This window comes from Anser anser, assembly GCF_964211835.1.
Source record: "Anser anser genome assembly, chromosome: 4".
NCBI lineage: Eukaryota > Metazoa > Chordata > Aves > Anseriformes > Anatidae > Anser > Anser anser.
In genome coordinates this window covers 18,490,607-18,516,002 of record NC_139724.1, presented here as the reverse complement: position 1 = coordinate 18,516,002, position 25,396 = coordinate 18,490,607, and the positions used below count along the sequence as shown (strand labels likewise).

The 25,396-nt window shown below is 39.8% G+C and overlaps 1 protein-coding gene across 5 annotated transcripts in view; it reads left to right on the top strand.

The window, feature by feature from the left end:
• Positions 1-3,014: 3,014 nt before the first annotated feature.
• MTMR7 (myotubularin related protein 7) overlaps positions 3,015-25,396 on the top strand; it is a 51,283-nt gene continuing 28,901 nt past the window's right edge. The window contains exons 1-4 of one of the 5 annotated variants that reach the window (XM_083835025.1): positions 3,015-4,494; positions 4,651-4,748; positions 22,467-22,589; positions 23,348-23,510. In XM_083835025.1, the coding sequence (XP_083691151.1) occupies positions 4,725-4,748; positions 22,467-22,589; positions 23,348-23,510 (310 nt within the window). In that variant the 5' untranslated portion in view covers positions 3,015-4,494; positions 4,651-4,724. The remainder of the gene's footprint in view (positions 4,495-4,650; positions 4,749-22,466; positions 22,590-23,347; positions 23,511-25,396) is intronic. The other 4 variants (XM_083835024.1, XM_083835022.1, XM_083835023.1 and 1 more) reach the window with 4 other exon arrangements.

Here is a 25,396-nt window from a genome sequence, read left to right as displayed (position 1 = left end):
ACTTTGCCAGCTGCCTTCTCACTTGGTGGAATCCTCCTGCTAGAGACTGGCCTTCCATCCTGAGGCATTCCAGAATTTTATCTGTTTTATTTCTCCTCTCTGCATCTCAGGCCAGGTGCCTATCTGCTCAGCTGTCTGCAAAATATGATGAAACCCATTCCAGTTTCCAGAGGACTGCTGGTATTCTCTCCTGTGAGAATGTTGTTTTTATAACAATGCAACGATGTTTTATAACAAGGCAAAATCAAAGATTGCTTTGAGTAATTCTTGAAGGAAATGTTGAAAGGTCAAGCCAAGTAACCGTTAGCTGAGTTAAACAATAAAGTCAGAGCTGCTCGCTGGATCCTTTACCAGGTCATGTGCAGCTCCTGCTAGATTAACTGGGAGAGAAGTTTGTGTGTCCAAGTGCATTGGCCACAAGAAGCTTGGGATGTTCCCTCTAAAAGTTCAAAAGTTATGAAGCACAGAAAGAGACACACTGTTTCTGAATCCATGGTACTGATTATCCAGGGTGTAAACACTATAGACACCTGCAAATTGCATGTGTGCATTTGCACCTTTGGCTGCTGTCGTTGATGGCAATAGGCAGTAGGTAACAGGCAAACAGGAACTAAACAGGAACAAATCTGCATGCTGCCCAGCCTGCTGAGGGAGTGAAACCACCCCACCTCACAAACATGAAGTTATGCCTTTTTGGCATTTGTCTTTCAAAAGGCTGTGATGTTAGTCTCTTCTCTAACATGCTCCTGAAGAATTGAACTTTATCATTTGAAAAGTGGCATGAAAATTTCTGAAAAAAGGAAATAAGTAACTTTAATTTTGTTATCTTCTGAAGGCGTTGAAACAGTAGAGCAGTGCTATGGAAATGGTGGATGAAAAAAATTTCAAACAATGGAGTAAATATGCCTAAAATTTATATGATTATGATGTGCTGCCATTGTTGATCCAGAATTACCAATCTATATTAGATGAATCTTTAGTGTATTACAGGTGTAGATAAATAATTTTCAAAAATACATTGTATTTTATGCTAAAAAGCACTATTGTTTCCCCTTTGGTAATATAAAAGTCTATGAATCTTTCTGGATATTTCCATAAGGATAAGATTGATAAAAAGGCCAGGTGACTTTGAGGTAATTCTGTTTGATTGGCTGGCTCGTTGTTTTAAACAAATAATGTGCAAAGACCTGTGTGCTGAACTGGACAAGAAAACTTTGATACCTACAAACCACCTCTTTCTCTGAGTCCAGAAGCATTTCTTTGGTGACATGCCATTAGAAAATTCTTTGTTGTTGTTGTTGTATTTGCTCCATCCCTTAACCCTAAACCCAAAGCTGCACTCAAACCAGCGCAGTCTGCCTTTATCCCACAGTAATACAGGCTGATCCCAGCCTCCCAGGCTCTGCCCACAGGCAGCAGCTCTTTAAGAACTGCTCCCACATGGCTCCGTACCACAGGGTCCATCCGTCAGGAGCAAACTTCCCCAACACGGGCCCCCCCGGGGCGGCAGCTCCCCCCAGACCCCCTGCTCCTGCGTGGGCTCCTCTCCACGGGCTGCAGCTCCGGCCCGGGGCCTGCTCCTGCAGGGGCTCTCCATGGGCCACAGCCTCCTCCAGGCCACATCCACCTGCTCCACCGGGGGCTCCTCCACGGGCTGCTGCATGGAGATCTGCTCCATGTGGGACCCATGGGCTGCAGGGGGACAGCCTGCTCCGCCAGGGGCCTCTCCACAGGCCGCAGGGGAACTGCTGCTGCGTGCCTGGAGCACCTCCTGCCCTCCTGCTGCACTGACCTTGGGGTCTGCAAGGCTGTTTCTCACTCCTCTCACTCTCTCCCAGCTGCTGCTCCCAGCAGTTTATTTTCCATGTATTAAATATACTCTCACAGAGGTGCAAACAACATCGCTTATTGGCCCAGCTCTGGCTAGCAGTGGGGCCCTTATTTAACATGGGGCAGCTTCTGGATTCTTCTCGCAGAAGCCACCCCTATGGCTGCCCAACTACCAAAACCTTGCCACGTAAACCCACTACATGTACACAGCAGTGTTTAATATATATTTATAAAGTGATATGATCACCTGTAGACTACAGTTAAAAATAAGTATTAATACAAACACATAAATTTATTCTTTAAGTTTGTATCATATTAAAATGCAACTTATGGTAAGCTAGTAAGATAAAATAGCAAAACACACACAAAAAAATCTACAAAGCCTTTCAGATTTAACATGATGTTTCAACTCCAGGTCTTAACAGATGGTAAATGTTTGAGCATTCAGGTGACTGCTCTGATTATAATAGAAATTTTTATACATTGTAAGTTAAATGTATGCTTTCAGGTTTTAGCAAACTAGGCCGAAACCTGTCTTTACTGCTTAAGGGCACAGAAAATAAGTACCCTGGTGTCATTCTAGTCTTCAATGGCTGGCCTTCTTCAAGGGGCATTAATCAGAAACTTTGCTGTTAGTTGCAGCAGTTACATCAAAAACTATTTATGCACGACAATTTAATTTTCTTGTCCCTGCTGCTTCTCTGGAGACAATATTTCATTTTCAGGATTGTTAAGACAGCAACTTCCATAAGCATGAAATGCAAATGAAAAATGCAAGAGAACTTCTAGAAGCTTGTGTTTATTGCAGCTTTCTGTGACTAATGCAGTAGGCAGAACTTTTATCTAAATCCAAGTTCTGTTTACAGCTGTACTCACCCATGAATTATTTTACTAATCCAATACAGGTCAAAAACTCTAGCAGGATGTTGAGTAACTGACTGCTACATAAACAGTCTCCTCTGAGCAACGTCTTAGTTTTGCAGATATTGATGAATGTGAAGCAGAGGTAAAGCAGCTTCAACAGTAGGACTCGAACTTGGCCATAACGAATCACAAGATGTACCAAAGAAAAAGTCTCCAGGGACTGGAAAGATGATCATGCTTTCTTCCAACTTTAATTACTCACTGGCAGTAGCAAATGCCAAAAGATGATATTATATGCAATGAATTACATTAACCGTAACTACAAAGGAAACAGTTTATGTGGATGGTTAATGCTTAACTGTTTCTGATAGCTCTGGCCTAAAATAGAGAGCAAAATATGCCACCAATTGAGCCTTGTGAATACAAGATTCTTTATGCAATTCATGCACTTTTATGGATGCCATCCAGTGAATTTACAAACAGAAATTGTTATCTTCAACCCTCATATCAGATCTGAGTGAACAGAGTTAAAGGTAAAGCCTGAAAACTCTCAGTAGAAGTTTCATCCAGTTGATGGTGTCCTCAGATAATGGTTGACCCAGCCACTCCTGCACTATTGTGAACAGCAGCTGAATTATGAGAGAAAAGAGGGCAGAAATGGGCCAAAACAGGGAAGGAGGGAACCCAGACATGATTTACCTCCTACTCCTGGCAACACAGCTTCTGTCTCCTTTAATCAAAGAGCCAGCATAAAAAAATTCCTGATGCTGAACCATCTAGCAAGAAAGTGGCAGGACTGGAGCCAGCGCAGTCCTATACCCATCATTCCCTTTCCCTTAGGGTAAAATACATTCACATTTTTTGGTAGCACCATTATTTTCAGCACATATTTTAGCTTTCACAAAGTGGATTAAGTTTGCTCTGTTCCCTGCAGGCAAGATAAGGATACATACGGAGTTTCTGCTCTGGAGCACGGCACTCTTGCCATGGCCTTTATGTGGTTTGACAGGTGTTCACATTTGTTCCTATTCCTTGGTGTGGCTAGCCCAAACAGGACTAGCCTATTTGTCAAGAATTGCTGTAATACATTGATGAATATGGAATATTTGGGCATTTCATAAGCTTCAAAGGCTATGCTGTATCTGGAATTATTAGCACCACATCGGCATAAATTGAAGAGTTTCTTGTTTTGCACAGAATATGAGAGTGATTCCAAGATGGTTAGAGATTTATTCATGGCTGTATGGGACTGCAGTCTGGGTAAATCAGCTCTCTAGCAATTCTTTTTGCCTCAAGAGGTAAAAAAGAGGTATCTCTTGGGCCAGGTAAGGCAAAAGACAGGACAAGAAATTTCTTGCAGAAGACTGAAAATTGTGTGACGCAAAAAAATCTCCCCCTGCACCAATCTGAGGATGCAGCAAAATGGTTAATTATTGAGACAGACACGCAGAGCCTGAGATAAACAGAATCAGTGCCTCGGTTTCAATAAGCACGGCTTTTGTCTTTGGGATACTGCGCACGCCGGGCCAGGGAACGGCTGAACACAGGGGGAGGCCATCTCAGCCAGAGCTCCCTTGGCCGTTTCCGAGCCTTCTTCTGAAAGAAGGGACCTCGCCATGTCGTTTCGGACCAGATGGCGAACTGCCGGAGATCCTCCCCCGGGCTGTGCCCCGCGGTGCCCGGGCCCGGGCCGGCCGGGCGGGCAGGATGCGGCCCCGCCGAGCATCCCCGCCGGCGGTGCTGCATGGCTGCTGCCGGGGAGGTGGGGCCAGCCGCTGACCTGCCCGCACCGACACACAGGCATGTTATCTGCTTCCAATAAATAAGGACCTTTTTTAAAAAAAATCTTTTTTTTTTTTTTCCCTACCTGCGCTGGAAAGCGCGGGGAGAATAAAAAATAAAAAAAATATACATATTTACATATATATATATATATATTTTTTTTTTTTTTTGAAGGAGGGGAAACTGGGAGCGAGCCGCAGGTGCGGATGGCTGCCTGGCTGGCGTGAAAAGCGGGGCCCGGAGCCACCATGGAGCACATCCGGATGCCCAAGGTGGGTCCTGGCAGCTGGGTGGTGGGATCAGACACGCAGGCAGGATCTGGCCCCTGTGAGGTGGTTTCATCATCATCACCACCATTATTATTATTATTATTATTATTATTAAGCCATTCTGCTGTTTCAGCCATCCCTGCTACCCTAGGGGGTGAGCACTGCGATGTGGGCTGGGGATTTATGGGGCTCCTGAGTTGCCTTGTCTGTGCCTCGTGGGTAACCAGAGAGGGGCACCCTGCTTTTCTTCCACCTTTAGTGCATCCCAGCATGTAAGATCTGGTGGGGAATTTGTTTAGTTTCTACGGGCCAACAGTGCATTCCTTCTACTTGTCCATCTTTCCAAGCATAAAGCCTGTATTTTATTTTTTTTATTATTTTTAAATTTTCATCTTGCACCAAAAAAAGAAGATACAGTTTTGACACACACTGAAATTAATTCAAAATAGTGCTAAAAATAAACAGCAGTATGTCAACTTGAATTGGGGGTAGGATATATTTTTATTTTATCTATTTATTTTTGTACCCCCTAAAAGATCTATTAAAAGTTATTTGTTTTGTGTATATGTTATATTAGTTATATAACAAATATTATGTAATATTTGTTTATTGTCAATATCTAGTATGAGGACATTAATTTGAGATGAGATTTGTCTTACTCAGCTTAGATTTTTGGGTCTTTTGGTGCTAAACTGCATATATTAGGAATATAGGTATTATAGGAACTGCCCTTCCTCCCCTCTTATTTGATGAGCTATCACTTTGTGGGAAGGAAGGCTGTCAGAACAGCGCGAATCTCTCCTACCACTGGTGGGAAACGATCAGTGAAAGTTGCCTGAGCAGGTGCTTCTGCACATTGGCTGAAGAATGTCGAAAGCACAAATGAGAAAGATAATGAAAGCAGATGAATAAGGGGGGAAAAAAATCTTAAAAGTAAATCTTCACACTTGAGCCTCAGCCTCAGCAAGCCCTTATTATGAGCAATGGAAGCTTTTCTACAAACAAGTGCCTTAAAATGTTACTATGCATATGTAAAGCCCCTTTCTGTATCAGGCAGCTGTGAGAAGGCCTGGTACTGATGACTGAAGACTTGCACTGGAAACTTTCCTCAGTGGGAGTTGATTCTGCTGTCTCGATTCCTGGCATCCCCCTACATTGTAGCTATGCTAGGAGTTATGTCTCTGATATAATAAAGCAGTTTAGAAGGCTTGAGGTAAAGGTGCCTTTAAATCCTTTAGAAATCCTTCCATAAATGTATAAAAGCTAAGACATTAAACATGAGTACTGATGTATTGAAATACATCTCTCCAGTTATTCCTAAATACAGTAATGTGTCAATGTTTCTACACTTACCTGGCAGAACTGATATCTTTGATTTGTTTGTTCAGAAAAACTCAGCTTAAAATGAGTGACAAAACCTTTTTTTTTTTCTGGTTTGTTTTGGTTTTGCTGAATTTCTGCCTGATAATTTGGAGTTTAATGTTAAATGAATTTGAGCCCCAGCAATGTAAAAAGAGATAAGAGAGAGCTATGTGAATATGGGGATATTCTCACTGTATTGCATGGAAGTTAGTCTCTGGTATCACATTTCCTGACCCCATCCAATTTTGTCCTGAGAGAAGCTTGATAAGCACCTGCCCTACTCTGTAGAGGTATTAATTTTGGAATAATGGGACTTTCCCAGATTCCCAGCCATTTTGAAAATCAAGATAAATCCCATGCATTGAAAGTTAATGAACTTAATAATACTGGAAAACAAAATTCCTACCCCAAGTAAAAGCTTTTCCTTCAAAAGGCAGTAAAAAGCTTAATGTCCATTAGGACCTGGCAACTGTTTTTGATTTTAGTTGAACTGCAACAGTATTGATTGACAGTTTGTAAACATTAAAATAAATCCAATATAACATAGCCATCATTTAAACAAAATAATAAATAATAAAAAAAGGCGTGAAGAAATTCCATATTGTTTGGACGAATAATTCATTTAGGTCATTACTGTGTGCCTGACAGTGGCGGAGGGAGAGCCTGGCCACCTTCTGCACCCTGTTAGCATCCCTGGTTGCTGCAATAGGGTCCAGCCCTCCCTGCTTTGAGTTGTGTCCATTTATGGACCTCTTGTGCGTGAGTTCGCCAAAAACCTTTCTGAACGTGCTGACACCCTCTGCCTCCACAGCCTGCGTGGGAGCAAATTCCAGAAGATCACAGCTGTAGAAAGAATTACTTTCTCCTATCTGTTAAAAAAAAATCTTAGTAGTTTCATTCACGACCCCCTGCATCTATTTTCAGTGATTTGGTAAATAACCATTTGTGTTCACCTTATCCATGTCTTTACCATAAATCTTGATCACAGCCCACCCGATTCTAATAATTTCAGGGAAATGTCAACAGTGACCCCAAGACCTCTTCCCTGTGTGGTAACTATCAGATCTGAGTCCATGCAGACGTGGTTTCGGTTTGTGGTTTTTTTCCTGTAGGTAAACCACTTATGTTTATCTGTGTCTCTTTTGCCTGCCCACTGTTTTGCAAGGCTCTTCTGGAGTTTGTGTGCCACAGATAAAGCATTTGGCTGTCTAAGACAGCATATGATCATCCACAGACTTGGAGATTTTTCTGCTTGCTCTTTTCTCCAGTTCTTTATCTCTCACTGATAGAGTGTCTGGAGGGCTTTGTAGGACTTCCCTGCCCTACTCTTTACTTCCTATCCTTTAACCAGCTTTCAGTCTGTAAGGGGAGCTTTCCTCTAGTACCATGGCAACTTAGTTTCTCTAATATCCTTTGATTGTCAAAAGCTTTTTTGAATTCTAAATATATTGAATCCTCTGGGTGACCTTTACCTATATGGCAGTGTCACGGCTCCAGTGGGATTTCCTACTGCAAAGGCCATTCTGAGTCTTTCCCAACTGACTCTGTGCATCCACCTGCTCAACCGTCCTGTTCTTCCACATGCTGTTGACGTGATGATGTGATTTTGCAAATGGTACATTGCCTAGTCTTGCACCAGAAGATGTAATGCCTTTAATTCTACTCTTAAAGAGTTTGACTGCCATCTCTCCTTACTAAGCAAAAATAGCATGTCAATAGCAGAAATAGAAACCACTTGACAACACAGCTTTTCTTCATTATTTTTGAAATGGTATTCCTTAGACCTACTGGAGAACAGATAGATGAGTCCCTAACACGCTCTTTTATGTAGCAAATGCCATCGTTGTGTTGTGATATTATCAGTAGAATGGAGAGTGAACATTTGATGTGTGCTTATACAAATATACACAGAAAGTGATGATGTAAATGTCACAATGAAAATGTCATCCTATATACTCAAATTACAGTCTTCATATATTTAAGAGTTGCTAACTGTCCTGCAGAGCTAAGTAGAGTGGTATATAATTCCAATAATCAAGTCAAAATTAAATATGAGTAAAACCACTGTCAGCTATTAGTGTGGACTGAGCAGCAAGATTGCCTAGGATAACTGCCCAAGCCCAAAATGTGATAAACTGCTCATAACACTCATAAAAAGTTAATAAGCAATACTTCCACACAGACTAGAAGCACATCTTGTTAACATCCATAGAGACATGTCTGACCATGGACAGGTTGACAGATAAAAGCTCTAAATATTCACTTATTTCTTAGGGGGACTTCACACTGTTGCTAGTCAGTTACTTTATTTTATTTACCTCTGTTCCATATCATTTGTCTTTGCATATTGGCAGCAGGCCTACTAAATGAGATTCCTATTATAAAGAGTACATCATACATATCCCTGCCATAGCAGCTGTCTTCAGTGCAGTTAGTTCAGAAATTCATTTGGCTGAGTAACTCTTGTTAACGCAATACTTGGGATGACTTGAGTTGCTCAAGTGCTTTCATTTTTGTGATGTGATAGTGAGGTATTTCCTTTCAATGATCCCTTTCTCTGGCAGAATTTAAGATGCAATGACATTTCTCATGATAATGACAAGTCTTTCTACCAGGCATATTACTTTCCAAAATTAATTTCCAGCATATGTAAATGAGTCATGTTTCCTTTTATTTTAAATCTATTTTCTTTTTCATAGTTCTTTCTTTTTATTCAAACAACTTCATAATACAAGCCAATTTTCCCAATGTCATCCATTTTGTATATGACACATCAAGTCACTTACTATGTGTTTTTTGGAATAGTACTAGAGGAAGTCCAGAGCTGTCTTTGATTTTGGAGGGTTTCAAGATAATTTCATTATTAGTGAAAATAAACTAACTCCTGCTAAAAAGAAATATTGCAGTGACACTGCAGCTCCAGTGACTCACATAGCCAGAGCTGCTCGTCAGGTCTTGGATCTCCTCCTCCCTCACATCATGGTTTTTGTTTGGCTCATTCTCAATATTCTCATATATTTGTGAATACCAGTTTTTGTCTTGTTATACTGGAAGATTTGGGCTGTGGTTTACTTCCCTGAGCAGTATTTCGCCTGTTTGGATGTTTTACTTCTTTCTCTCAGGCTTATCAGGTTATAGTGTCACTATTTTCCTTCTTTTGGAGTGTTTCTGTTGGACGCCACCTTCCCTCCATTCTTTATCATTGTATTTCTCCTGGCAGGAACTTTTGAATTAAATCGCTTTACATTGGCACGTTCTTACTTACCAGACAAAAATAAATTTCCCAGAAGCCTGTTTTTGTAGCTGAAGTTCTGTGAAAGCACCAGTAGGGTTCTGTTGAAAAATTTCCTTTTTCCTGGCTGTCTCCCCAGGAGATTACTGGGGATCTGAGAACTGTCCTTCCTTCATGTCAGAAGTGAAACTGGACGTTTTAGAGAGTCTGAGCTCCACAGTGCTAAGTCAGTTGTCCAACCTGGAAACCTAACCGTAGGTAGCTCTTGGTTCCTGGCTCCACAGGTGACACCTGCAGCTCTCACAGCGCTCACAGCACATCTTAAAGTGCTGGGAAACTTGCCTTTGGCTGTGGACTTGATAGCTTCGGTTCACCTCTGTGGAACTAGGAACCTGGAAGCTCAGGACTGATCCAAGGCACTGGCTATTTCTGTTTGATGGTGGTGGCGACGTGGACACAAGATGTGCAGTGCTTAAGGCAAGGAGCCAAAGCAACCGTAGCAGATTCAGCACAGAAGAGTAGACAGCAGACAAAACCCTTCATCCTGTTGCTGGAATTTCAAAATGTAACAAGGTTATAACAGCTTTTCCCCCCTTCTCTGGAGCATGGAGTAGGTGGACCAAATATATCCTATTCTGTCCAAGTAGGTTGTAATTTTTCTATTCTCAACATATTGAAATATAATCTAAATGATCCTATGTCAGTGTGTTTTTTCAAACAACTCGATTGTTACAGAGGACTTCAACTAAAACTTCGGAGTACAGTTTCAGCTGAAATTTCACTTTTCTGCTTATCTGGTGGAAGTTTGCCTTGTTTTTTTCCTCCTGTTTGTGTCTATTAAAATAATCAGCTTCATCTGTTCTCTACTCTTACACCTGTTTTCTCAGTCCTGTAATCTGAGTCATATTTCTCATAGTGATATATTAATATATGTTCTCTTAAAGAAACAGAATACTACTTTTGGTCCTCTTCATCCATATCTACTTTCTTAGTCTTTGGTTATCCTGTTGGAAGTTCCACGTGAAACAGGTTAAGCTGTTAAAACATGTCGTATATTCATCATCTCAAAACTCTGTGCCTATGTATTAGTATTAGCCTGTGGGACAGCTGGACATTTAAGTAATGACTAATTCAGAGTCGACTAGTTACTAGTTACATCTAAGCTAGTGAATCCAGGAGCATACTAACTGTTGTGAAGTGAATGCCTTATTCAAGTGAGCAAAGGAGCTGTCGTACTAGATCAGGATAATTGTGCTTCTGGTTTAGAGACCAAAACATTTGATTCAGAATATTAACTAAAAGACATTTAGAAGGGGATGAAGGTAAGAATGATCCATCTGGGAAGCTGCTGCCAAATTTATGAGCTGAAGCGAGAACACTGATGAAGCCAGTGATCCAAAGGTTTTTTAAGGTAATGAAGGTGTTCCTCTGGCTTTAAAGGTCTCAGAAACCAGCATTTTACCTTTTTTTGGTTTTGGTTCTTTTTTCTCTTGGTTTTCTTTATTTTACATTACCTTTGGCATTAGAGCCCTTTGATTCTGGTTGCTTTTTCACTTTTGAAACTTGATTTCCAAACACATGCCTGTTCCCAATATGCACTTTATTTCTGTTTTGGTTGCAGTGTTGTTTAAAGAAAAATCAAGTATCTTGCTTTTTCTCACATTGTTTGAGTAGCAAGGCACTTTCTTCTGTGTGAGATTCATATACTGTGTCACTATATTAACTGGAAAGGTAGTTTAAATTCTTATATTTCTAGTTTTGTTCTTTTTTAAAATTTAGGTTGCTCTGTTAAGTCCATAGTAATATAAATGTTTTCCTAATCCTGGAATTGGCAGGTCCCCTTTGGGCTTTTATGCCAGACTTTCATATTTTCAATAATGTGACCCTCAATAAAGAGGCAGCTGGATAAAGTCACAAAACAAGCTCTAAAAACATGGTTAACCACATGCTTTAATTTTCTGTCTTGGTATCTGTGTCTAATCCAGCAATTCTAAAACTTGTTGCACTGAAGATGGTACTGAAAGTCATTAGAACGTGCCTGCAGGATATTCTTTGATTTGTATTTTTGTGTAGTAGGAGACTGAGGTTGGAGTGAAGGTTTTGGGAAGTTTGGCTTTGGAGTGGTCAAGGCTGGAATCTCTAAGCCTGCAGTTGGTGGACTCAAGTGGGTGGTATTTGATCTGTCAGTGTCTGCTAGCTAGAGCAATGATCTACTTGCAACAGAAAGAGCACACTGCCATTTCCTGCTGAGAAAGCCAGATCCATACCATGAGAAAAGGGACTCCTACAAATCCATCTTTAATGCAAGTCTTTGGTGGCCTGTGCAGCTCAAAGGGACTGGTGCTGCTGCTCTGAAATAGACTGTTGAACAGTGCATAGTTTTGAATACGCAATGGAGCAACCTGTATCAAATGGAGGAATTTATATATACATGTATACATACATGATTTTGTTCACTGCACCTTAGCTCCATGCACAATTGTTCCTCCCTACTCTAGATTATTGCTGTGCACAAAAATTTTCTGTGTATTTTTTTCAGAGCTAAGTCTAAATCATTTTGGAAAATGTAGTAAAATACACTGACCTGTGAAATTCCTTAGTTGTTCCCTTCTCCTTTTCTAGATAAATGGGATCTAATGTGGGCTGAAAGAGAAAACATTATGGAAAAACTTTGAGCTGTGATGTTGACACCATATTGCAATGCTGTATATGCTTGTAATAATTTACAGTTCACTGTGTCCATTATACAACTGCTACTCAGCTGTATATGCTAATAAGGTACTGACTTCCCACTTGTAGATCATAGCAGACAACAGAGGGTTTTTTTAATCAAACAAATTGTTAGGAAATTTTTTCACTGTCTTGCTCACATACTAGTCATTCCTTATAACTTTTTTTTTCTCAGCTCTTTTCCAGTATTTCAACTTAACTTCTGTTCTTTAATGAATTGTTTGTTTAGATTTTTCTTGAATATTTTCCCCCATCCTGGCAGGTTTGCCCTGAGGAAGCTTTTTATAATGTTGAACTTAAGGTGTTTTTATTTAAATTTTATTATGTTGGTATTTTTGGTTTCGGTTGATTTTTTTTTTTGGACATATGCAGCCTTCTGACTCTGTGTTACAGATTGATTGTACATTATTTTACTGCACTCAAGAAACCTCTTTAAAGATGAAAATGTAAAAAAGTTACATGTATCAACTACAGTTTTTGTGATTCTTATTGAAAATAGAATAGAAACCACATTAAATGGCATTAACTTGACAACTCTGTTTTCCTTTTTTCTTGTTCCAAAACTATGCAGAAAGATCATTTATTGTATATTTTGTTTAATGAGTACAACATTATACTTTCTCTGTGTGGAAAAAAATATTTAACAGCGTTTGGTCTTTTGCACGTTATATTTTTTCACTCTTGAGCATTATGCTAAACACATGGATAGCTGGGGTCAACCAGGGTGAAGAAAGCTCAAATATTGCACTTGGCCTCAAACCATACCAGCTGTGCTCCTTTTTTCTCATTAGGCTCAGGCTTTTGGCTTGTACAAGCTCTTCCCTTAGCTTTTGCGTGCCTGCAGTGCTGAAGTCAGTCGGAGCCCTGTCACTGATTCCCAAGATTCAGTTTCTTCTTGCTTCTACTCACATGTGTAACACTGCAAGATAAGTAGGCAAAGTGGCAGCAACCCTGGGTCTAGGAGCCCGAGGGAAGATGAAGGCATGGATGGACGAGAAGAAGCCTTTTTAGGGCTACGTGCGTGCTGCTGACCTAAGCCAGCCCCATCTCTTGGCTTTGGAGCAAGGTTTTCAGCAGTACCGATGGTTGTGAAATAGCGGCTGTTGAGCTGGCATAGACAGAGCCTGCAAGACCCTTCGGGGAAGTGTGATCCTTTTTGCAGATCCTGTGCATTTACCACTGTGTTCTGGTGTTCTTGTGTGCCTGCCCTGATGCACACTGTGAGCTTTCAGACTTCTCTGATTCCTCTAGCTTTTTCTGCAATGATTCTCTCTTTCCTCACTTTCCAGACCAAAACAAATGCACAATGAAAGCCTGCTTCTTTTGGTCATGGACATCATACAAAACCTTAGAAGCTCAGTCATATTCAGTGAATCAGTGACTGAAATCATTGCATCGTTGCACTTTCTGTACCTTTAAGGAACCACCAAAATGACTTCTCTGCTTTGTACACTCAAATCTCAAGGTACTTGATCAATTTTTATCACTTAGGTTTTTGCTGCAAAGCAATAACTTTTATTTGACTGAAAAATGGAGAAACTCATGAGGACATATCCTGAGCTAGGAGATTCCTTGGTTTCCTTTAATTAGCAGCTTCCTCCTAGCTGTGAGGGTCTTCACGCCTTTCTTCCATTTTGGTGGGAAGGAATTAGAACAATTAATAACAGTTCCTCCTTGGTGATGGGCAGGAGCAGAGCTCTTTTGTTCTTAGCTACCAGATGGGTTTTCTGCCTGCACATCTTCTAGATGTGCAGTTAAATTGCAGTGGGTTACGTGGCAATTACAGGTTTGGCTCATACATGGGAAGGAAACACACCGAGAGAAAACCTGTGTAGTGAAAACAGAACTCCATGAGATGGTCTTGCTTGTCATCTTACTTCTCTCTCCTTTCCTGACTCAAGCCTATGTCCACCATAAAAACTGATCCCGTATTTATCTGAAAGTTAAAATGTGGAGCTATAAACAGCACGAAAAACTAGCAGTAACTTCTGCATTTTTTGATGTCGCCATGTGTTTGGAGATGCCTAAATAAATTAAAGAAGTGAGAATGAAGGTACCATGTTCAAGAATCTTTTAAAAATAGGCCATGCAGTCAGAGCTTATTCAAGAAGTAATCTATGCTAGAGATGAAAACAGATTAGGGTACATGGATATTTTTAGGAGTAACATTTTGGCACAGCAGCTTTTCTGAACACTTTCAGGGTCATATCTTTGCTGTTCTTCCTTAGGTGGGAGTCCCATTGAAACTGGTGGGAGTTGTGCCTGAATAAAGATTTGACCCGTGCTTTTCCCTAATATGACATCTTTTTCTTGAATGACCTTCTGGCAACCTTGTTCATAAGCAATTTATCATGTTTATTCTCTGAGTAAAAAGTGCCTTCCATCTGTTCTTAATTTGTGTTCCCTGTAACTTCTATTTTTGCCTCCTTTTTCTGTCATCTGTGTTGCATTGAAAATAGAGATTTTGGCCAACTTTATTTATCCCCATGTAAGGGGTTGTAATCATTGAAATAAATCTCTTGGCAGTCTTTTCCTTAAGCCTAGACAACCACAGTCATCAGGCAAAAATAAATGATGGGGGCAACAGCTTCAAATAAATTATTAAAGGTTTTCTTTAGGTGCCGCTCTTCAGGCTGGCTTGGTTAGTGCTTGCATTTTTGCTCCTCAAGCTCTCCGAGCTCTCAGCTTTACTTGCTCTTTTTTATTCTTTACCTGTCATACTCTGACCTGCTGTCTCTCACCAGGTTTTCATTTTAGGCAAAGCCCATGTATGTGGTGAGTATGCCTTTTCCTGATGTATGAATTCTCATGTTCTGCAACATCTGCATCAGCTTTGATTAAAAATTAGAGCACATTTTGGAGAAGAAGTAGGAGAATAATTACTACAGTGACTTTTTCTAATATTGAATTCAATTTTTTTCTTTAACTATTCTTAATACCAATTTCTCCTCATGCTTGTACTTTTTTTTGGATAGAAAAACTGAACTTTTTCAAAGCAATATTGCAATGTGTTCCCCTCTTGTGGAAACGAACATATTCCTGTTCCCTCTACTCCATTTAAAGACACTATTTTACTTGGTTTTCTTTTCCTGATTAGAAGGGTGGAGAAGAAGACAGAAGACTCATTCTCTGAATCTTTTGATGAGCAGAATGAAATCTAAGATAGAAGATTGCTTTGTTATTTATTTATTTGTCTATGGGTGAAATATACATCTTTTCCAGAAAGTTTGAGTAACTGGAAACTAGGCAGAGAAGCACAGATGAAGTTCAGATGAAAGCCATGTATGCCAGCTGGGGGTTATGCAGAGATTTTTAGAACAAGCTCCTGAGAGCTTAGAAACCCTTACTGCTCCTGAAGGCACTTAGTGCCACTTGCAGTGAATCAGAACTGTGGTTTTGAATCTAGAAAGAGATTAGACTACAGTAATTTACTTCCCCATTGAAAACAATGTTAGATATGATGAAGTCGTTCATGAGGCAAGTTATTAGTAAACCTGCTTTATTTTTTCTATTACTACAGTCGCAGACTATCATATATGGCATGAGAGTTAGCCAAGATTAATCAGCAAATCATGCTAATTTTAATCAAGTCAAATTTTGAGGCTCTCATTAGTTTTAACTGAATTACTATGCTCATTGAGGTCAGCAGGAATAAGTGCTAGATAAAAATTCAACTGCATTGTCTAACAAACAGTACTTTTTCCTTGTCAAGCCTGGTAAGAGAGCTAATTTGGTGTTGTACTTGTCCATGCTGAAGAGAAACCAAGAAGCTCTTGTTAGAATGCAGAAAATGTCTGGTACTTCGGATGCTATAATGTGTCATAAAATTTCTGATGGTATAAAAAATTCTATATTCTCAAATCAACAGAAATCACCAAGAGTTCCACTTAACCATGGCAAAAGAAGCATAGACAATTGGACCAAATGTGTCTGTGTTTCTGTACAAATATTAAGTCTGAAGAAAGTTGTGGAAACTAAAGTTAGTTACTGGTTGTAAATGAGAATGTTGCTGTAATAGGCATGTTAGAAATTTGGTGAAAGAACAATAATCAATGTGACAGGCAAACTACACAGGAAAAATGGGGAACTTCGCTGTCACATCACCTGTTGACAGCCTAACTGAAATCAAACAGAGCATGAAGGCAGAAAATGCAATAACGAAGGGAGACATTACAAAATCGGTATAGGGTAACTGTGCTAGGGATGCGATTCTGAGTAAAAGTTTAGGTGTTGTAAATGATTGTTTATACAGAGGCTATTTGCTTATTTTGAAAAAAATGAAAGTAATTCTTGAAAAAAATTGAAAGTAATTCTAAGTAATTCTAGGACCTGACACAAAGACCTGGTTCAAGATAAAACTGGAACCTCTGTGTGACAGCAATGAAAATACTTAGATGAGTATTCTTGAAATAGCAAAAGGGGAAAAAAAAAAAAAAAAAAGAAAAATCTCCCATGGCAATGTTTAACTTCAAAGAGGAAACTACATAAAAATGTGAAAGCTGTTTAAAAAGAAAGAGAGCCAAAAATTAAAATGTTTATGGGAGTCATGAAGATTGTTTAAATACGGGAGCTTACTGCAAGCCAACTTCCAGAAAAAAGGCTTTAAAAGACCAACAAAAGATTTGCATAGCTAAACAGCAGGGTAAAGGAGTAAGAGGATGTCTCTTATTAAAAGGACTTCTTTTATTAAAAGTAAAAGGGCTTCTTTCAAGTTGAAGTTGTACTTAAATGAGGAAAATAGAACATAAACAAGCCAAATATATAAACAAAATAAAGCAGGCCAAAAGAGATTTTGAAGAACAACTTAGCAAAAAAAAAATAGTAGCAAAACCTTTTTCTAGCTGTCTTTAAGTAGACAAAATCTTGACAAAATATATAGGGCTAGTAAATGATCAAGGTGGCAAAAGTATTTAGGGCCATGCCCTTTCTGGCATATCTCTCTGTCAAGAACGTACCAGAATATTTGTTACCAATAAAAGTGTTATTAGAAGAGATTTCATGAGAAACTGACAACAGTGAATGGTAAAAAAAATCCTGTGGCCAGATGGTATCCACACAAAACAATTAAAAGAAAGTACAAAACTGTCAAGCCAGTAACTATGGTGTGCTGCTTAAAAGTGTTCTAGTCCAATAAATAAATAAATAAAATTGAGGTGATGAATGATACCTAATCTGAGAAAACTGATAGGAGCTGCTACACCCCTTGCTCCTCCCTTCTAAATCTTTAGATTTATGGGTGTCATTAAAAAGGGGAAGAATCAGCATAGCTTTCATAGAGGAACTTATAATTCTTTAAATTTCTTTGGAAAAGTAACCGAACATATGAACTAGGGTGAATCCATCTGATAGAATCCAGGTGATCTTCCACATCTTTATCAAAGGCTCTTAAAGAAACTTAATCACCACAGACTAAGGTCCTCTCAGTAATAACTAGTTAAAAAATAAGAAACTGTCATAGGTTTGGCTGGGCCAGAGTTAATTTCTTCATAGAGGCTCACACAATGCTGTGGTTTGGATTTAGGATGAGAATACTGGTAACACACCAATGTTTTAGTTGTTGCAGAGTGGTGCTTGCACAGAGCCAAAGCCTTCCCAGCTCCTCATGCTGCCCTGCCCACGAGGAGGCTGGGGGTGCACCAGGAGCTGGGAGGGGACACAGCCAGGACAGCTGGCCCAGGCTGGCCCAATGGATGTCCCACAACACATGGCGTCATGCTTACCAATAAAACTGGGGGTAAAGGAGGATGAAAGAGGGATGTTTGGAGTGATGGCATTTGTCTTCCCAAGAAACTGCTACATGTGGTCAGCCCTGCTGTCCTGGAAGTGCCTGCTGATGGGAAGTAGCAAATGAATTTCCTGTCTTGCTTTGCTTGTGTGCACGGTTTTTGCTTTCCCTGGTGAACTGTCCTTATCTCAACCCATGAGTTCTTGCACTTTTACTGTTCTGATTCCCTCCCCCTTCCCACCTGGGGACAGTGAGTGGCTGTGTGGTGCTGAGCTGCTTGCTGGGGCTAAGCCACAAAAGAAACAAACAATTAACTCAGTTTTTGCAATGGAGGCAATTCCTCTCTAGAGATTCAAGTAATATATGAAAGCCTCTAATGTTCAGCTGACAACTGTTTTGAAAGATATAGGGAGGAGGAGATGCCAGAGGCAGCAAACGTCACTGACAGTACTTTAATTACCTAGCGTAGGAGAAATGAAGGATTGCCGTAGAGGCTTGTAGCAATGCCTCATGATACTGATAGACAACATTAATCATTGATAAATGTAAGATAATACAAATGGGTGGGGGGAGTCTTAGCTTATGTATGCAGAGATGACTTGGAGTTATAATACCTAGTTCTAAAAAAAAAAATAATGTGTTAATCAAGGAGCAAAAAAACAAGCAATGTTTGAAAACTTTAAAAAAAATTCAATAGAGAACAAAAGAGCAAACATACTATTTCACTCCACAAATCTGCCATACAAACATATCCTGAATTATGTTTACACTTTTGGCCTCTTAAGAAATCGAATTTTTGTCACAAAATCAGAAGTATGGAAGAGCTTGTCAGGAGTAGCTTCCATACAGGTAGCAACTACATAAAGTTGGGCTCTTCTGTCTGGGAATGAGACAATGGAGGGAAGGATCTGTAATAGTGTGTATGACAGAGAAGGTAAATGAGGAACAACATTCACTGTTTAAGAACTCAATCACCAAATGGCACAGTGCACCTGCCATCGGTGGCAGAGTCAAAACAAGCAAGAGGAAAGGATATTTGTTTGTACAACGCATAGCAAAATGTGAAGTTCACTCTCACAGGGCATTGTGGGTGTCATTAGTTTACAGGGATTCAAAACGTTACATGACAAAATTCATGGAATGTAAATCTAATTAGAGCTATTAGAAACTATGACCTCACCTTAGAAAGCCCCCAGAGCTGCTGGCTTCTAGAAGTTGGGGTAACATCCTGAGGGAGCATCAGTACGTGCTTGCCTCATACTCTTCCACTCTAAGAGATAAACTGCAGGGCTGGATGAACCGTGCAGTTGTAGTATTTGTTTTAATTAAATATGACTTACTGCGTAGTTCCTATTGCAGCTATTCCTGTTTATTCACGTCTACTCTTTATTTTATTTGTAGCTGTGTCTTCAAAAAATAATTATAGCGAGTCTTGGTTGCTACTCAGTTGTGGGTCTCTGACTGAAGAGTAGGGTGAAGGTGTGATTAGGAGGCCTGAAAATTCAGCCCTCAGCCCCTGCCCTGCTGTTTGAGTCTGCGTTGCTTGTGTTTCATGTCCTGAAGTACCTCAGTGTGTAGGGTGTATTTGGAGGCGACAACTTCCTTGGACAAGACCAGAGCCTGTAGAGCAGAGCCCTCCATGGCCAGACTACACCGTAGGTACTTCCATTTTGTCTAGATGAACCTCATTTTTGTTGTTATTTGTGGGTTCTTTGTAGGTTTGGAGCACTGCCTAAATCTTTGTTTTGTATCATCTGGGCTCTTTTATATCTCCTCTTTGGCTTATTAGTGAATGTTCTGGGTTAACGCTGTGTTTCTTTCATTCCTCCTCACCCCAATATGTGACCTCTGAAGTAGATGGTCCTGGGAAAAGACTTTATTCATGCTTTCTAGCTGTTTTATTTTTGTTTAAAGCATATTATTACTGGCCTTGAGGGAGAAGACTTGGTTTTTGCTTTTTTGCTAATTGTTTGATTTTTAAGCATTTTGCTACCAAACTGGCTTGTTTTGGTTTTAAGGACCTCTCTGTTCCTATTCTTAAATTAGTGCAATGTGTTTAGATTACACACTGCAAACATCCAGTTCTGGGTGCTGGCATCATTCTGCTTGTTGTGTGATTTCAGTGAAAGTCCATAAAGACTGAGATGATACATGTCAAGAAACACTACATCCCATCTCTGAGAGTATTGTAGAAAGTTTCTGTCAATGTAATCTGGGATCTCTATGTTATTGAAAATCAGAATGACTTTGCAGATCTTCATTATTTATTTTTGTGGCACCCAGCTCTGGTTTTCATGAGATGGTGCAAAATTACTTCTATTTCATTGTAAAAAGTGATTATGTCCTCCCTAGTGTTCTTCCTTTTTTTTATTCTCTTCTTTTTATTCTCTTCCATTTTCTTGGAGCAACATTTAAGTCAGCTTCAGTACTTCAAACACAAGAATAGTCCTTTTTGATTTTAAGGGGGTCATATCTCTTCAACAGTTATCAACCCTAGGCCCTGAAAATAACTGGGTGTATAAAAGGAACTATAAGTCTTGAGTGGAGAGCTGAAGAGAAGTAGAGAAGATTGCCAGTGTGTTGCAGATCTCTTGCAGTGGTGGGAAGGCTACATAGAGCTTTGCTACCATGTGTGTGGAAATCATGCTCTAGTACAATTCTAATATTATAAAACAATTTGGTAATTTACTACACATTATATGGTCCTGACCATCAGCATTCCTTGGTTTAATGTTTTTGAACTAGGCATGTTTTGTAGGAAAACCAACTAATTTTGGCTTTAAATTTGTTGCACTGGGAAACCTACCAAAGCCATTGTTAAGAAATTATTAACCATTTCAGGCAATTTTAATCCATTCAACAGCCGCCTTGTTGATCTTTTTATCCCTTTAGCCTCTCAGCCAGAAATGCCATATAACATCGGATCAAATACCTGTGACATATGCCATATACCAAATACTAACTGTGTAAAAGCCACAAGCTGGTTATCTGAGGATTTGTAACGTTATAGACTCACCTATTTTCAGGAGTGTACCAAAGAGAGAATGTCCATTTTGTGTCCAGTGAAACAAAACAGCGGGTGTTAAGTCTTTGATTCCAGTTAGAAGGTGACTGAAGGCAAAAATTTCCAGATATGTCCACTAATAGCAGCATAGCTTAGACATTTTTGAACTATTACCAGAGACTTGTCTGCAAGCCTGAGTGGGACTTGCTGAAGAAAGACACTCTGCCACTATCACCTCCTGCTTATTCTTTTTTTTTTTTAATTATAATTTTATTTTATTTTTTAATTTAGCTTTCTTTGTATCACTGATAATTCTGGAATGGCTTGGAGGGATGCCAGGCCCTGCCTTGCTATCACAGGGTTTTGGTAAGGTGAGATAAAAAGAAAGAGCTCAAGGGAAAAATTGTCTTTGGATTTCTTTACTAACAGATGTTTGGATACAGAGGTGCCACAAGAGGGGAAAAAAAATGAACATTAAGTTAGATCTGGAGTTAGATCATGTAATATAATCATATTTTCTCATATACTCATACTTTTCTGGTAGTCATTTCATATGGCTCTGGAAAGATCTTATGGGAAAAGCATCTTTTCATGCTCTCACACACAGCATTTCTGGTTCAGATGGTTTTGGCTATGCTTTTCCATATTATGTGTGAGATAGTTTGTTTATTTTTATTTTTTCAATAGTGAGGCAGCTTTCCAACATTATTTGGTTCAGTCTTGACTGTTAATTTTGAGATATTCCGGTGTTTGATTTATTTTTTTTGACCATTCTGTATTTCCTTATAAACCAGCACTTGGTTTATGACTTGGACATTCACTGGAATTTTCTGGGAGTGGGGATGTTGGATAGATTGCTCCTATAACCACACAAACAAAAATCTACTTATGACTCTCAGTTTCAGTTTGCTTCCCTTATTTTACTTTCCCAAAATTTCAGTTTATTCCTTAATCTTCTATACAGCATATGTATAGTGCAGTAGAAATCTGGGGTGCACAATTGTGCACTGGTGCATGCAACCCTCCAGCTGAGATCAGTGGGGGCCATAGAATGGGCTCAAGGGAAGGGTATGCATCTGTATTAGCTTGCTTTTGCCGTTTTTGAGAATCAGTGTAAAAATAATTTCCTCAGAAAAGACCATAGGCACAAACCCAATACCTAAACCTAAAAAGTAACGACTACACTTACCACTAAGGGATTCGGTGGTTCTTCTGGTACTACTCTATCCTGCAACATGTTTTTCTATCATTTTCACTGTGAGGACAGTTTGGCAAAGGAGCAGGTCACCCAGACCAGTTGGGTAGGCTCCATCCTTGGAGATTTTCAAGACCTGACTGGGAGAAGCCCTGGGTAACCTGATCTAACCTCAGAGCTGGCTGTGCTTAGAGCAGGAGGTTGGGCTGGAGACTTTCTGGGGTCTCTTCCAACCTAAATTGTCCTATGGAGCTATCCTGCGTTCTATTGCTTGTGAAGGTAGATCAACCTATGTACTGTGTAGGTGGTAAATGTCTAATCTTAGAATCAAAAACCTGTGTTCATAATGGACAAAATGTGAATTTTGAGATCTCACTGTGGAAGGCTATGCCATAGCCTAGGTTTTTGTTTTTGTTTTTGTTTTTGTTTTTGTTTTTTCATTTTCTTTTTCTCTCTGTCATTTCTTTGTTTAGGTGGAAAATGTTAGGTTACTTGATCGTGTATCCTCAAGAAAAGCTGCACTGGGAACCTTGTATTTAACAGCTACTCATGTCATATTCGTGGAGAATGCTTCTGAAACTCGTAAAGAAACCTGGGTATGAATTTTTATTTTTCAGTTAGCTGTAAATGCATGGCAATTTATTGATGGTAATTTGAAAATATCCTGCAAAGTAGATTAAATGCGATAAATCAGTTTATATGGCTGCTTTTGTAACTTCAGAGCATGTGAAATTCCAACTGAAGACCTTTGCAGCTTGATAATTCTTGAGCACTTTCAATGGCTTCTGGATGTTGTAATCCAGAGGAATGCAAGGGCCTTCACTGTACAAGTACTGGATGTGTTTCACCGAGGAACCACCTTTCTAAACTAAATCTGTTTTGAATGTGAGTTACTACCCAGGCTCAGTCAGCTCTTGCCTGTCTCCCTGACTGCCTGTATTTCCATTCTGTTAGTTAGGATGCCCAGTTTTTTACCCTAGGGACTCTGGAAGAGTTTTATACAACTGATGCTGGTTCATCTTTTCACTGCACAGATAGATGATAAGAGCTCTTTTTCTGGCAACCATTAGCTTATCCTAACAAACAAACAAAACCAGAAAGCTTTGGATAGCATGACCAGGCTAATGTCTGACCAACTGAAAGACCCTAGAAGTCTTTGTCTGTAGGGTATGTATCTGGCACTGCCTGAGCCTGATGCTGGAGGTAGGAACAAAACTACAAGAGGAGGCGTGGGGCGATTTTCTGAAACACCAGTGGAAGATATTGTGTCTGTCCTGGCAGATCATTATAAGAAACAATTTTTCTTCCTGAAGATTTACATCATGTGGCATAACAATTTTCAATTCCCTCACAGGTTCTCCACAGCCAAATTTCCTCCATTGAGAAGCAGGCCACAACTGCCACAGGTTGCCCACTGCTGATCCGCTGCAAGAACTTCCAGGTCATCCAGCTGATCATCCCTCAGGAACGAGACTGCCACGATGTTTACATCTCTCTAATACGTCTGGCACGGCCAGGTATGGGAAGGGAACATGGCACTGAAGTCAATCACTCTCCAGAAGAGAGAGAATGTAATGGGAGAAGTATAGCTGTGCATCTTTCTTTTTTGCAGTTTAAGAGAAAAGACTTCATTGGGGATGCATTATGATGAAAAAAAGGTCTCTGAGCACACAAGCTATTGAAGTAATCACTTTTAGAGTAATGAAGAACACACATTATAACAAGTAGTTCATTCCAAAATGTTTGACATGAACTTTTACTTAAAATGATACTCTAGGGGATTGCTGACCATAAAATATATTATAATGCTATTTTACATGTCACTGTTGCTTATAGGATGCCCTGTGTAAGTGTGAATTTAGGAAAACACTGACAAGTCTCTAAATACAGGGAACTTTCACATTCCTGTGGTGATGAAAAACTTACGATAAATCTAGTGACCACATTAAGATCTGATTTTTCTGTGCTGTGCATAATTTTTTTTAAATCAAAGAAATGCGTTGCAGCAAGTAGTTAATTTATGCCACTGGACTGCTTGTGTTTTGGCTTATTATTGTCTAGATTTGAATGATGAAAGATGAATGTGCCCTTTTTGAATTTATTAAACCCAAACAAGGTCCTTTTGAAGCCTTTCCTCTTTACAGTGGAAATCCAAATGTTGCAATGGAGTCCAGCATCTGATCCCCCATGTCAGGAGCCAACTCACAAGGCCTCTGGATTGCTTGTTTAAAATGATAACTGCATAAAGACAACACCCACCTCTGTCCTATAGTATTATTTTAACAGTAAGCAAAGAAATGTTTGCCACGGTCTGTACAAAAGTGACAGCATTGGCTTTAATTTTTATCTTGCTAGGACAACACCAGTTTTATCTAGTGTGTAGAGGGAAAAAATTGCACAGTCAGCCAGCACAGTAACTGATCTTTGTAAAGTGCCTTCTATAATTAGGGTAGTAGTAGTAGTAGTAATATGCAAGTGCAGCAGATGTAACTTGATGTGCTAGGTGATGCAAGATGAAAGCAATTGGATAAATTCAGAAACAATGAGACAAATTTAGCCTGTGCTTCTGCTGATGTAGATCTGGATTAATTCCACGGGCCTTCACCACAAGTATGTGCTCATGCGTGCTGTAAGGAAAGCAGTTCTGTAACACTGTTTCCTTGGAGCCAGGAGGATGTGTGCCTATTGCTGTGCACCAGGACGGACAGTTCGGTACGGACATACAGACTGCCCAAGAGAAGAGTGGCTGAGGAGCATGGACACATGCTCAGTGCCAGACCACAGTGGGCAAAGACATTTGAACAAAGAAGGCGCAGTAATAGCACGGCAGAATTTGCTTTTGGCAGAGTTCAGCCGCACAGTGGCTTTCCTTCTCCAGCAAAGTATCCAATCTTCAAGTTAGGCAGGATAAAATCTTGCTTACTTAAAATTTAGAAGGCTCTAACTGAAAGTTGACCCAAATGTATCCTGATGGTACTCTGCTCTGTCCTTTTTCGTCAGGGCAAGAAGCTTCACTTCTTTAGGTTACACAGTTACCCAGCATCATAAAGTACACTTTACTCCATGAGGAGAAAAATTGACTTGTTTAAGCTCTTTTACCTTCTCTGCCTGATCTTTTCATTGATTCCAGCACAGCTGAACCTGAGTGAAGCCTTCTTGTGTACTGGCTTAATCTCTTCCATGTTGTCTGAGAAGGAGAAATTTGTGTTTGATTTTATTCTTCCCAACAGTTAATAGCATTTTAATGTCATGCCGTCAGCTGAATCCATCCTTTTTTTTGCTTAGTTAAGACATTTTGTGAAACAAGCAGACTGTAACAGTTATTACAGGATTGCAGACATTTATGACAAAATAAGTGTGGAAGGTCGTGGAAGTGCTGGAGAAGAATTGATAAATGAGCTTT